At 42.6% G+C, this 14,598-nt stretch overlaps 1 protein-coding gene across 1 annotated transcript in view; it reads right to left on the bottom strand.

Annotated features, from left to right (window-relative positions):
- Window positions 1-5,808: 5,808 nt before the first annotated feature.
- The window catches only part of LOC104532171 (multidrug resistance-associated protein 1), a gene marked incomplete at its 5' end in the record, with an annotated part of 41,177 nt that continues 32,387 nt past the window's right edge, over window positions 5,809-14,598 (bottom strand). Inside the window, 9 exon segments of the mRNA XM_029087290.1 lie at window positions 5,809-6,094; window positions 6,884-7,078; window positions 7,839-8,005; window positions 9,523-9,681; window positions 10,892-11,038; window positions 12,018-12,119; window positions 12,496-12,622; window positions 13,140-13,339; window positions 14,169-14,479. Coding sequence (XP_028943123.1) covers window positions 5,986-6,094; window positions 6,884-7,078; window positions 7,839-8,005; window positions 9,523-9,681; window positions 10,892-11,038; window positions 12,018-12,119; window positions 12,496-12,622; window positions 13,140-13,339; window positions 14,169-14,479 — 1,517 coding nt within the window.

The raw sequence follows: 14,598 nt of genomic DNA, 5'->3' as shown, positions 1-14,598 counted from the left end.
AGGAAGAAATCCAGCTTAGATACCAGCTCACTGATGCAAGAGAGAGTAACCTGGCAGGAAGTGGACAGCAGAGCATCATTCCATCTGCACTGGTTGGTCACAGCAGAGCATGTCCAAATGCTGACGCCAACATTTCCAAATTGAATTTGGCCCCAAGGAATTTGCGTGGTGGAAAGTGTCCTCTGATCCCTGCAGCATGGCAGTCCGGCAGATGGGGAAAGCAGCAGGACTCACCTGTTGACCTGGTTGTTCATTACTGGTTTTCTTACTGAGTGCAAGTTTACTTCCTGCAGGTGCCACCCTGGTGCCACCGAGCCTCTGACGTGGTTCTTTCAAATGTTACTTAAACCAAAATGGCAGCTGAAAGTAAAGCCTTCCCGGGCTTCCCGCAGTGCCGAGGAGCTGCGGTCACAGCTGTCCCCAGGTCTCTCCTCAGGAATCACAAGACGGCAATGTGACAAACAAACCACACTGCAAGATACTGCTGTTTACTGTGACTTCTGTTAAAGCTCTTAATATATAGAAAGCTGAAATAAAAATAGAATCAAGTATTGAAATGGCTCTCTTCTGTAAACTAAAGTAAATACAGTATAAAAAGGAGTTATGGGGGAGGGGATGGGAGAGTTCAAACTGGCAAGAGTCAACCCAGACCAGCAAAACCCATGTTAACAGCAGTTAACAGTTTCTGCTGGCCAAGTGCCTAAGACATCCAAGCCCAACATCTGCTGCCATACTGCTGCTCAAATACCAGGAAAGAGGCAATTTTTCCCTCTACTTTCTCCAAACCTTACTCAAGGGCAGAGACAAAAAACAAAAATCAGTTACAAGTTATGAGCACTCTAAAGGTTTATCAATGGATCTCAAAACCAGGAGCATTTAGAACTAGTGAGATAAGTGTTAGGTATTTTTTCTTTTTAGCTGAGGTAAAAGAGAAACAGAAGCGCTCATGTTGCTGGGTAATTCTGAAACAGACATCATCTACCATAATCTCCGATAGAAACATCTTTTACATGCTTGCTTTCCCTTCCTAAGTTGGTAGTGAAGAGAGAAGGCACCAGAAGGAGAAAATAATCCAAACATTCACGCTGATAATCTCTGAAAGGGCACAGTTTTCCTGTTGGCTTGCACAAAGTAAGAGCAAGCAAAAATATCATCAACTTTCACAAGTCAAGCTGTGCTGAAAGGGCAAGAAAAGGGATTCCAAAAATTACACATGACAAAACCTCCCGTGTTTCAGAAGAGACAGAGTCCCCAGTTTGATGTCCAAGCAGCACTGTAAGTAAGTGACAAATCAGGAGTCAAGTCTCACAAAAAAGGTAACAGTCATCACAAGGAAGTTATCTGGCCGTTGGTTAAAGCAAAATATATAAAGAAGTTAACACTTGGAGATACCATCCTCTCTTGAAAATCTGGTTTGAGGAACAGCAAGTGGTGTTTAAAAGGACAGGTCTGCTGGGTCTTTGCAAAGGTACTTCCTAGGTTAGACTATCTGACAGAATCACGCAGTTAGCGCAGGAGGTAACTGCAGCAGGCTCGGCACTGTGCTAGCAGCTTATTTCCTAAGTTGCTCTGAAAAAATTTTAAATATTAAGAAATAAAAGTCTGTCCCAACACCTCCGTTAATCCAAATGTTTAGAGCTGATCAGGAGCACCTGGACTTGCCCTGGCTACACTTCTGAGCGTCCTACTCCAGCAGGGGGATTGGACTAGATGATCTTTCGAGGTCCCTTCCAATCCCTGACATTCTGTGATTCTGTGATTAAATTTTTAATCACTGTTTTGCAGTGTAAGTGCAACATACACAGAGCAGCCGTGTTAAGCTCATTGGTAGCTACACACTGAAAGTCCAAATAAAACCCACTCATCTAAAGGGGGTTTATTGACATCTTAGTGGCTTTCCAACTCTGTTTTTCTCTTTGGAACAAACTTTTCACAAAATACACATAACTAGCCAGCAATGCAGCTAAAAAGATTTCTGTTTTTTTCTGCTGATCTAAATGACATTGAGCCATCTTTATGCCTCCCTAAAAAAAAGGGGGGGAGGGAAACAGGACACCCATGGAGCTAGGCTTCCACATGCTCTGTAGGAATTGAGAACCTACCCACTTACAGAAGCGCAATACTACCAGTTACAAAGATCCTCCCAGTGGGCAGATCATTACCTCTTCACCAGGAGGGAACGTGGAGGAGAACAGGATGAACACAGGCCATGCCACAGCAAAACACGTCAGGGAAACCCTGCTCTGCAGCAGCTGGGTGAAGGTGCCCAGCTCACGTCTTTCCCAAGGACTAAGCTGCTCGTTGCCATACATGCTCCCAGTGCAGTCCCCACCTCCTGTCCCAGATGCCATCTTCCAGAGCAGGCATTAGTTCTGCTGCATAAAGGAAAGTATGTGACATCAAGGTATTCAAAGAAAATAAGTGTCTGCTGCACGATTCTGAGCTCAGCTACTGGAACTGAATGTCACACCCCTGAGTTTACCAGGGCTTCCCACCCCTCTCAACAGCCGGAGGGAAGGCTCATCACCCTGGGCTGTAAGATCCCTGATCCCTGCTGGATGGCACCAGACTCTCCTGTAGCGCTGGTCGCATGTCATCAGGCTAGATTTCACTGACCCAGAAGTGCCGAACGTGTCCCAAGTACTAATAAGCTTTACATCCAAACACATACACAAGAACTAAAACAGATTAAATACGGAAAATCTACTGGTTTAAATCCAGATTCTAAGACCTTACCTTGCAGCAAGTTGTATCATTTTCTGCAATTGGTCCCAGTAACACTGCATGCAGGGATCAGCACGCAGCCCTCTCCTTCCCAGCTCAAACAGGCTCTCACAGCCATACCGCTCCTACCTGAAGGTACCTCGAGTATCTGTATGACACTGCTCTTACACACAGGTTCTGTGGGAAGAAAGCTGCATTTGTTCAGCTAGCTCTGTGTGCAGTTAGGTTAGTTCAGACTGATCCTCATCATGCATAATACAATTTTGTTCAAGTTGCATCCAGACACAATATTCATCATTTTTACGAGGACAGACATTTAGAATCAGGATCATGAATCAATGCAGCAACAGCACAAAGCACTGACAGGTCCTTAGGGCAAACAGAAAAGAGCATCTACTCCAGAGCTGGGGCAGAACAGTTTGTGCTAGCACGTGTATAAATACATAAAACTGGGAGAACACAATGAGGCACATTAATAACCAAATCACTGAAAAAGAACAAGACTGAAGCACACACAGAGCCGTCTTCCGACCCCCTGCTGCACTGCTTAGGTTATCCTGCAAAATACAGCATTTTGGACACACAGTTCCCCAAATTATCACAAACAGCCCATGAATAAGACAGAGAACATCCAGTGACACTTTCCAGCATACTCAGTTTGAGATTGCAAATGCAGTTTAAGTCACACAGACAACTCCACTGCAAACATTTTACACAGCAGAAGCATAATTCTGCAGGTTTTGTATTTCAAACAAACCATGCTTCTAAGTGCAGTTGTTTTCAAAGGACTTTGATGAATATGTTAAGGCTTGTAAATCTCTGTTACTCCGTGTGCAATGGAAAGCATTGCTTCCTCAAATCTGAAATCAGTTTCTACCAAACTAAGGACTCAAGCAATACAACTTCCTTTGAATTAAATCCCAAACCTGTAGAGTATTTGCAGAGTCCCCATCTCAGTAACGAGCTGCACTAAACCCACGAGGCTTTTCAAAAGTATTTGAAATCATGTCCGAATTTCTTCACTAGATGTTCTCCACAGCTTTGCCTTAAGGAAAGTGCTGATGATAATTAGTTTGCACAGGCAAGAAGAGAGCACAGGGAGCTTTACTCTCTGGTTGTCCAATGCCCTTCTCCCCTTTCCTTCCCAGGGCTCGCCCAGGAAGGGGCAGAAGGGGAAGGATCACGAAGCGTTCCTGGAGGATGACTGTCCCCAAGCAGGAAAGGTCTCATGGCAGTGTTCACAGTTCCTCCTCTGGGTCTCCTCTTCAGATAGATCTGTCTCCATTTTAATGCAGCTGAATAAAGCAATACCAGCCACGCACCTTACCTGACAAGCTCATTTCCCTGTTCTATACTCAGTTCCTTACTAACCATTTGCTCCAGTCTTTCCACCCTTCTGTCCATTGCAGTGCTGCATAAGCATTAGGTGATTTGAGAAACCAAAACCCACTGCTCCTTCCCAGACTCCCAAATCACCCCTTGCCTATTCCATTTCCACAGAGGAAGTTAACACCAAGCTGCCCAGGAAATGTGTCACACAGGCCACAGACACCATGGGTACGACAAAGGTCCACAGCACCGCTGAATCCTGCTCTGCTCAAACTGCAGTACTCAAATCACACGAGAAACCATGAGAGGTGAGCCAGCCCTACCACAGCACACCGTTATTTGCACTTAAGGTTTTATTACTCATACTAACAGCTCCCCAGACATCAGGCCTAATAGCGTGCACAGACTAAGCAGTATCAATAATTTCTATTTTCAGGGCAAAAAACCTGAACTGCCAAAGCTTACTCTTTGTCAAATAGAAAGCAAGAAATGACACAACATGTTATCTTTCAAACTTTTTTTTTACTGCAAGTTCTTTGCAAATATTTGTATAGTCATTACAAAAAATACCAAAGAAAATTTCAGTCTATTCAATTTCAGAGAGTCATAATTTACAAAAAAATAAATAGCTTTACTCTAAAGAAGATAATTGTCTAGTATTAATGTCAGCAATATCATTCACAGAAGTCCACATTCTCAGAGTGCTGAGTATTGCATCCATCTGACTTAAGTTTGCCTTCTTCCAGCATGTTCCTTTAAAATAAGACTAATCCGAACATGAGAAAAGTAACTTTTTTCTTCCCACAGAAAACTGAACATTCAACATTGATCTTGAAAACCAGACTCCATTGCTAACTAAATTGTTAGACCCCTCTGACACAGAACTTTAAAAACAGTAAAACTTTTTTTTTTTTTTTTAAACAACTGTAACAGAACAGTTTCCCACAAAACTTAAGAGTCAACAGCACCAGCAAGAAGGGCATGTTTCTTTGATATAAGGCTAATGGTCCTTGATATGGCAGAGCTTCTATTAAAGCACAGATTTGCCAAAGCCAAGGGTATTACAATCAATGTCATGCTGAGCCTACAACCTCTGCTCAGGCAGGAGCTCCTCACTTCTCAGCCCACTCCCCACAGGTGTAACCAGGATTCACCATCCAAGTCAGAATTCCTGAGTGAACTAGGTGTTAGATCAGGTACTGCACACTGCAACATGCCAACTGCTGCACGAATTTGGTTTTGGAGTGATTGTCATTCCAGACATGCTTAAATACTGCTTTGAACTTGACCGTGCTTTTTCACATCAGCATTACTGACCCACTATAGTGAACTTGCTGCTATACGCTGTAAACACATGAAATCTTTAGGAGAATGCATAAAAGCATTAACCTTGTACAGTAAATGCCATAATGAGAAAGTCTGGCACACACGTTATTTCACAAGAAGAAAAATCTTTGGACTATAGTACTATATGCCACAAAATGTTCCAAGTGCATCCCACGATAGATGGTTCATCAAACGAGGAATCAGCAAACAAGCAAATAACTAGCATTTGCAAAAATGTTTTAAACAAAAAAAGAGAGGGCTTCAGAACATAAGAGCCAATGAAAAGAAGAAGCTTTTCTGAACTTCTCTGATGAATCGCTCTGCCTTACATTTGAGCATGTAATGGCAGATTTCAGGCAAAAATTAAAAGTCTCTCAAGTGTTTTGCACAGTGTATGTGCTTCTCCTCAAGCTGGCTAAAATCAGTATTAAGGAGAATAAAAAAAAAGAAACAAAATTGCATTTTTACGTTACTCCCATCACCGTGCTCTGACGGACTTCACTAGGTCTGAAAGTGAACTGTAGGGTTCACACCAACTCAGTGAAGTTACAGTTGTCTGAATGTATCACCTCCCTCTCCCCTGCACAAACTAACCAAGTTCAAATGCTACACCAAGCCTGAATCTTTGGCCATGCTATAGAAAATGCCTTTTTCCTGAAGTAGATGGTCTGGGCTGCCACACTCCACCACTTCTCCTCTGTCCAGGACTAAAACTCTGTAAAAAAAGAGGAAAAAAAAAAAAAAGAAAATGGTCACAAGAAGATCCAGAAAGGCAATGAACACAGCTGTACATTTACAGACACTGACGCAGCACAGCCATTATATGCCAGTGAACAGTCCAGGCTGTAGGGATGGACAGAGTCTCAGCTCTGCCCTTTCTGACCTCATTGCAGATGGTCTGTCTGGTCTACCAAAGCACAAAGAAATCATCACTGGTCACTTTGCTCTCTGCCATTCTGTGATAAAAAGGACGAGAGAGCTTAAAACTGAAAATATAAGACAACTCCTCTGTCCTCAATCACATCTTAGCAAAGCAGCTGAGGACGAGAGAGGCCATATGAACTATGACCAAAAGCGATGGAAAAAGAAACGTCAAATGAACTTCAGGCAAGCACAGGACCTGCCCCTTTTATTCCTTATGCTGTCTATGCCTAGTTTAGGATATGATCTCCCTAAAGCTCTGCTGCCTGTTCCAGCTGTGCATAAACAAGGGCAACACCCAGGAACAGACTCCTACCCTCACCTCCCACCCCTTCCCGGTCTGCCCAGGCAGGAATGGCACAAGAGCAGTGTGACAGAGATCAGAGCTGCTCCCCAGGCCAAGCACAGCCGCTGCAAGCCAGAACACACACTCCACCCATCAAAAGGGGGATTCCATCAGCTCTGCAGAGAGGTGGCTAAAAATGCACTGGTAAACATTTAGCTAACACAAAGATGCTCATTAAAGTAGGGCACAGTGCAGGTCACACATGCCATTCTTCAAGATAAAAGTGGTATTATTTACCTTGTGTAGTCCATGATTGTGTTCAGACGATGTGCTATAGTTAATACAGTACATTCTTCAAATTGAGACTTTATTGTTGACTGTATAAGCTGATCTGTTTCAAGATCAACAGCAGCTGTGGCTTCATCTAGAACCAGGATTTTGGATTTCCTGAGCAGAGCTCGTGCCAGGCACACCAGCTGGCGCTGTCCCACACTACACAGATGGGATGGGAGGGTAGGGAAAAAAGTCAGAACAAGTTTGCAGTGTTCGTTTTGAAGCCCAGCAACTCCTTGTAAGAACTGTTCTAAAGTACAGGTGCCAAGAATCCAGTGAAATAGATAAGGTCAGTCTTACTACTTCTCTGCAGAGTACCTAACAGCATCTGAAACAACACCCTCCTCACAGTAAAGTCTTGGCAACATAATTAAGAGAAGACATTACAAATGGTTTCAGCATAACTGCATCAATACAGTGTTGAGGACTAGACTCTAAATGGTTTCTACAGACCAAACATATATCCCTGTTATGGTGCAAAAAGAAAGCTAACAATTCCCTTAGCAAAACCGCACTTGTTGGGCAAAAGCCAGGATAAGGTCAGAGCATCCACTATAAATAGCAGGCTGCTACTACTAAAATCCTTTCTAAGGCTGTCCAAGCTGTCAAACCCCGCAGCATTCAGAGCATTTCTTAAACTACTTTTAATTCCTAAACTTGAAAGTTTAAAACAGGTTGAATAAAACCTAGTTGGTTGGTCATGTATTAAGAATTCCCCAACTCCCTCCCAATTATTCAGAGCTGGGGGGAGCCCCACACTGCAATTGCTATTGCTAGGATCTAGCTACGTACTGTCCCAAGTGAGCTGTAAGGTTTCTGGAAGCAGAAAGTCTAGTTGCAGATGGGAGGGCACACACACCCCTCTCAGTTCTCATTTAGTTCTCAAGGCAACTTTCACAAGCACGGCTCTCTGACATACCTGAGGTTCTCTCCACCTTCAGCACACTCATGATTAAGTTTATCAGGAAGGGATGATACAAAGTTTTTCAGGTGAGCCAATTCCAAAGACCTCCAAATGTCTTCATCAGAGTGTTGGTCAAAAGGATCAAGATTCATACGCAGAGAGCCAGAAAACAATACTGGATCCTAGTCATAGGAAGAGGTAACTGACAATGTACACAGAACACAGCAAGTGCTCCACCATATTTCTTAGACAGTGAAAGGAAAACAACATGTTCAGATGCAGTCGCAAGCAAGCTCATCTACTGAATTCAGGAACAAGTCCTCACTTTTTCCAGTAACAGCAAGTTATTCTCCCTCTCCCTTATTCCTTATGCCTCCTGGGGGCCTGACCTCTGCCGACTTTGGCATTCCAGACCTTTCCATGAGTCAGTAATTCACTAACTGGGGGGAAAGGGGGGATGAGCGGTGGGGGAACACCACCAAAAAACCACCACAAAACACACACACACACAAAACTCAAACAACAACTATCCAACAAACAGAAATAACTTTTTACTGGGCTACTAAGTTAAAGAACAGGCACTCCCTGCCCAGCCTTCTGTCAGCAGGGACTAATAGGTCAACTTTCCACTTCTTATGAAATTACACCATTTGTAAATATTTCCGAATTCTTCAGCTGCAGTATTAACAATATCAGTGCTGCTTTTTTTTTTTTTTTTTTTTTTGACATGCAGAAATACTGCTTTGGAAATACTTTTGTCCTAGTAGTATCAGACTGATGCAAAGTGATCAAAAGGAGAAAGCAAAGTCCCACCCAGATTTTCAAAAGAAGTGGTGCAAAAAACCTTTTACAGTATGTTCACTTGTTTTTGCTAGTGTGCTGCAACAGTGATTTTATAACCACATTTTATGGTCTTACTTTGAACCAGAACAGGCAGACAATAAAGGCTACACAGTAAGAACAAGAAGACTTGAGACTAAGTCCAGTGCTTGTAAAGCCATATTTCCAAATGTTTTGGACTATCAAACCCACAGATGCTGGGCTAGACTGGGGTGGTTGTGTACAGGTTTCTGTGAGTGAATGGTTCTGCATACCTTGCTCACGAGATCCTGCAAAAGTCAGAATGCCTTGTACAAAGGTTTAAAGAGTCCATATCAAGCCTGAAATAGCAATGCAAAATCCCAGTCCCTCACAACTAGACTACACAGTAAATTCACTCCATTTCTAAAAAGAATGTAACTACCTAAAACGAAAGTGGAAACCAAAACTCCCCGAGGGCTCTCCTCATAAGTAAAAGTAAAAGTACTCAGACTTTACTTCCCCTCTACTGATCAGAAGCACAATGGTCCCAGTTAACTACGGGACCTTGATCAGGTGTTCAGCTGGGATCAAACCTCCCCACTCAGGCTAAGCTGGCTATAGTTTTTAAGTGATCAGCATGCGATGCTGACAAAGCCCATGAGTCCAAAGGCCAAGGTTTTGCTTCCACAGCACAGTTTGGCCATAGCCAAGCTCCTACTTGTTACCCAGCACAAGCAAATCAAAGCCAGTCTAGGAAAAAAGCTTGGTTTCAAGTCCCTGAAAGCAAGCTAAAATGACTCAATTTCATTACTATAGATCAGAAAAGGAGTAAATCTGGTACATTAGAAACAGCACTGTTACAGAACATGTTCTGGTAATGGCAGGATTTCGCACCTACCTGAGGGATGATGGTGATCTTGAACCGCAAGTCATGGAGCCCTATCTTTGCAATATTAATTCCATCAATAATAATTTCTCCTTCAGCTGCTTCATTAATTCGAAACAAACCTAAAGTAAGGGAGGATTTTCCAGCTCCTGTTCTTCCAACTATTCCAATCTGTTGGGGAAAGAATACAGGAACAACTTACTCCGGGGAAGAGTTAAAGCATTTCCAAGCATCTGCCTGAAACTGACATGTTTTCAGAAGGCTGTCATGTTTGCTGGGCTATAAACAACCCAAAACAACATACCAAAGGGTGGCAGACCAAAGGGGAAGAAAAATCTCTGGATATGAAAAAAAAAGAGCAAAAAGCAGTCTCCAAATTTTCAATCCAATCACAGAAGGTTTCAATTTTTCTAGAAAGGCAGGTGGAATTGGGTAGAACAGTCCAAGTTTTCCCTAATCCTTTGGTTCATGCTTCACAGTTATAATTGCTGACTTGACATTTATCATGTTTGAATTTATAGCAAAAATAAGCCAAAAGCACTCGGTTTCATACCATACGTTTTGCTTCCCAGTTAGACTGAAATATTAATCAATATTTTTACTTTTTAAAAAATAAATCGAAGATTGCTACGTTGTTTGGTTGATGTATCTCTTGCCATCTGCCCTTTCTAACACTCTTGGGGTAGTATTCTGCCCATATTTGTAAACAGAAAGTGTGCACTCAGGAAAAAAGCAAATGTTTTTTCGGATACAACAAATAAAGAAGCCAGACAGTAGATGTGTCTTACAGTTACCTTTTATGCTGCTGTGTAAGATCATACTATTATTAGACATCAGAGAATCCACACAGGACTGAAGCGGGATGCGTGTAAGCGCATGTGCGAGGAAGCAATAGGAGAGACACACGTGTATCGCCATCAGTTTGGCCAGATCCAGAGAATCCACTCTGAAGTCTCATTTTCTCCTGTAGAATCTCAACTTGCAACTTCTGCCTCACTAGATCAGGGCTTCCCCCCCTCTGCTTAGTAGCTCATTTTCCTGATACTATAACTAACTTAATCTCTCTGCAACTTGTACTCCCCCTTGCTTACAGCAAATAAATTAGCAAAATTTCCTGGGAAGGGGAGAGAAAACAGCATAAACCTCACTTCCTTATGAACCCAGATCAAAAGATACTTCATAAGCCCAAATAGTGTTATCTTTAACCCATGATGCAGGACATACCCTGAAAAGGCTAAGAGCCCACTACATCTGCAGTTACAGTAAGACTGATTCGACAGAAGCTCTTCTAGTTCTTAGACAAACTACAGGACAGGGCTAGAACTCTCTTTGGCTTATGCATGCAGACTTAGTTAACACTCTGTAAAGTCAGATTCACTACCTTCTCACCCCCATTTATGGTAACATTTATGTTTTTCAGAACCAAATCCAAGTCTTCCCGGTAGCGTAAACCATAGCCTCGAAACTCAACCTTCCCTTCCTCAGGCCAGGTACTCGCTGGGGCGGTTTGTTCAATACTCCATTCAGCCTGAAAGAACCACACAAACGTATCTGATCAGTTCCTCCTTCAACTGGACATGGGCTCAGAGGTCTTGAGGAAAGCAATTAAGAAAAATCCTTGTTAGTGTGTAATCTGCAAAAGGCACTGCGATGGTGTTTTTAGAGCTGCTCCAAGGCAGATGAAATGGTATATATAAGCCAAGGGCTTTGCTATCACAAGTACCACTTGCTGGATAAACTTTGCTCTTACAAATGGCAGAATCATACAGGCAGCACATATTCAGATAACTGGCTTGTACATCCCCACCACAGTAAAGAAACCATCAGGAAAGCCAGACATGCAACTATAAGCAGTTTAACTGAGATCTAAGCACTAGAAGATTAACAAGCTGGTAAAGTAAACAGCTGCTGCCTCAGCCTCCCACAGAGATGGGAGAGGAGAGAACACACCCCACTGCATTTAGTGCCAGTGCCAAACAAAAAGGCTTTTAACTGTAAAAACACTGGTCTGCCACCAGAACCTGAGAAAAAAATTCTAGGAATAGTCCCCATAAGGTTTGGCTGCAAAAATAGTGGCTCAAGTCAGGTTCAAGCCAAAAGGGGCACAACTGCAGATGAAATGAGTTGTTAGGTGATTTGAATCAAAACAAAAAAAGTAAAAACTCTTTACTCCCCACGCTGAGAGAAAAAAGAGAAACATAAATTAAAAAAAAAAGTTTAGGCACTGAGGAAACAAACACATTTGTACAGCTCCACTGCTTAGCTCAGGGCAGAACAGCACACCTCTTTAAAAACACTATGTAAATATCAGTGGATAGGCCTCAAAAGGAACCACCCACCAAGGTAAGAGCCTGTCCCTAGAGGGAGGGCACTGACAGCACCAAGCTCTATCCCATCCCTCAGCTCAGAGGACATACCCAGCTGTACTCTCCAACCCTTTCAGTCAGGCTGAAACATGTCAGAACAGGGCACTGACTTCTACAGCTGTGGTGGACAACTCAATGTACCTCCTTCTCCATTTCAGCGTATTCTTTGACTCTTTCAACAGCAACAATGTTGGTTTCCAGCTCAGATGACATGCGAACTAGCCAGTTCAAGTATGCTGTTATCTGCAAAAAGAAAACAAGTCTAGAAGCAGTTTACACTAAATATGTTACCTGCAATAAATGAAAAACACAAAACAACCAAAGCACTGCAAGTTCATGGAATGCACAAACACAAACAACATCTTGGCTAATCAGTGCTGGACAGGAGAAGAGTCCAGATACCTTTAATATGCAGGAGATGAGTCATCTTAGTCACATCCCCTCACACAGACAAGGCACAGAAGGAACTTCCCAGCATCTTTCCAGATGCTATTTGTAGCTGTTACTCTCCTCCTATGTTCCTTATATTAGTTTTCCCTCCAAAGCTGTAGCAAGGTTCTGACTTTCTCATGCAGTCTTACATTTCAGAGCTTTTTTTTTTTTTTTAAGGTAACGTTACCTGCAGTGAGTAGGACACTGAGAGGCCAACTAGACCTGCGCTGAGTTTGTTGCGTGCAATCACTGCAAACAATGCTGCAAAGAGAACAATACAGTTCCCCACGTACTCCAGACGGACAGCCAGCCACCTGCAAGACAGAAAAATGGAATGCATCTTTCTGGTAATTCACACACAGAGAATTAGGAATGTGGCCAACCAGTGCTCTGTCACACATCTTGTTTTTGAAAAGATTAGTAATATGGCACCTGGGTACTGACAGTGACACAGGAACTGCAACGTATTCAAGGTTCCAGTCAAGTAGCATGCAAACCTAGAGGCATCCAAAATTAATAAACCTTTCAGGTGCATAAATTCCTGTCTTAGTTCAGAAAGCAGTTGTGATTAACACTGGGATCAATGAATCAAAACTTGTAAAAAAATATTACCCAGAAGTAAAGTAGAAACTTTCAGAACGAACAGAAATTCAGAAGTAATCTTAATTGCATCACAGAAGTTTAATAAAAATATCTGTGAAACAGATACATCCACACAGACTTTCTTACCCTGGATAGATATGCCAAGAGCTGTGATTTATAAGGAGCACAGGCAGCAGAACCGTGTCCTCCATATGTAAATGCCTTTCAATATTTCAACCCCACTTTTACCTGTTTGCAACAATACTTGGATAATAAGCTTTCTGATTTTCATCCACTTTCATGTCGTTCTGCTTTATGAAACGTTTCTGCTCCTCAAAGGCCCGAATGACACTGACTCCCAGGAGGGTCTCATTGAAGTGAGAATACACAGGAGAACGACTGACAGACTCAAGGCGCTTGAGCTGGCGAGAAGTGGCCACATAAAATCTCTGTAAATCAGAGTATGAGAATTATGGTTACATCCAGACTGCGTGTGAAAAGACAAAGGGAATCGTAAGAGAGTTCCCTGCCATTTGGGCTGTTAGTTACAGAGATTCAGCTTACACATGGCAATACATGCCTCCTCCAACACTTTCAGGTCTAAAAACACCATTACACACACTCTGCTGTCTTTAAACGGCTGTCAATCAAACCATCTCATGCAATAGCCATTTTCTCCTCTTTCTCTTCTCTGCAAGTTTAGGTCAACAGTATAACACACACGTTACAGCTTTTAAGGTTTACTAATGGAGCCTGGTAGATTCAAGAGTCAGTCAAAATCCAACTTCTTCACTCCAATCTGTACTGTCTCTCCCAGATTTCTATGAGTAAACGAAGCACACCCTGCCTACACAAGACAGGAGTGAAAGGCTGCCATCATTTCTCTTGCTCTGTAAACAATATTCCGACAAAAGAGGCACTTCAGCAATGCACACATACCCCTCTAAAGGCTACGCTTTTATTTGGAAGCAAGCTTTAGAAGAGCCCATACATTTCCCATACTTGGGCTCTGAGCAACAAGCTATACAAAATTTGCCTCAAGATCTAATGGCATTTTTATAGTCTGCTTTACTTTCTGCACAGAAGTCATTCTACACTTGACAGGAACGGAAGGAAATGCTCTGCTAACGTCAGCTAATCAATAAACCATGCAAAGCACAGTCAGTCAAGCATGACTCAAGTCAAACACAATAAAATCCATCCCAGTGCACAGTCAGAAAATAACTGTCTTAAGTAACAGAGGATGAGTGACTGCTGATTCCTGGTAAAACCCCCTACCTGCACAAACAAGTAGACAATTCCCAGAGGTGGAATAATGACAGCAGCTATAGGTGTGGCCAGCAGAATGATGATACAAGCCCCAATCACATTAAACGTTGAGCCCATGAACATCTTGATGATTGGTGGAATGGTGGAGTCAATGGTATCTATCTCCTTAGAGAAACGGTTCACCAGATTTCCACTGGGTGTACGTTCAAAGAAACTCATTGGTGACCTGAGGACATTGTGTAGCAGGTTAAGGTGCAGGTGTCGTGAAGCAAATATTCCTCCTATTGACACAACCATCGAGTAGCCAAACACAGCAATACCTAGAAAAGATGAGTTATTTTTAACTGTCTCCTCTCACACAAAACATCTTCCTTCATTTTGTCATCACTCAGCATTAGCACATCTCCAGCACAATAATCCTGAGAACTGGGGCTGACTA

The sequence above is a fragment of the Antrostomus carolinensis genome, unplaced genomic scaffold, assembly GCF_000700745.2.
Source record: "Antrostomus carolinensis isolate BGI_N321 unplaced genomic scaffold, ASM70074v2 scaffold12441, whole genome shotgun sequence".
Lineage (NCBI taxonomy): Eukaryota > Metazoa > Chordata > Aves > Caprimulgiformes > Caprimulgidae > Antrostomus > Antrostomus carolinensis.
This window is presented reverse-complemented; position numbering and strand designations above follow the sequence as displayed.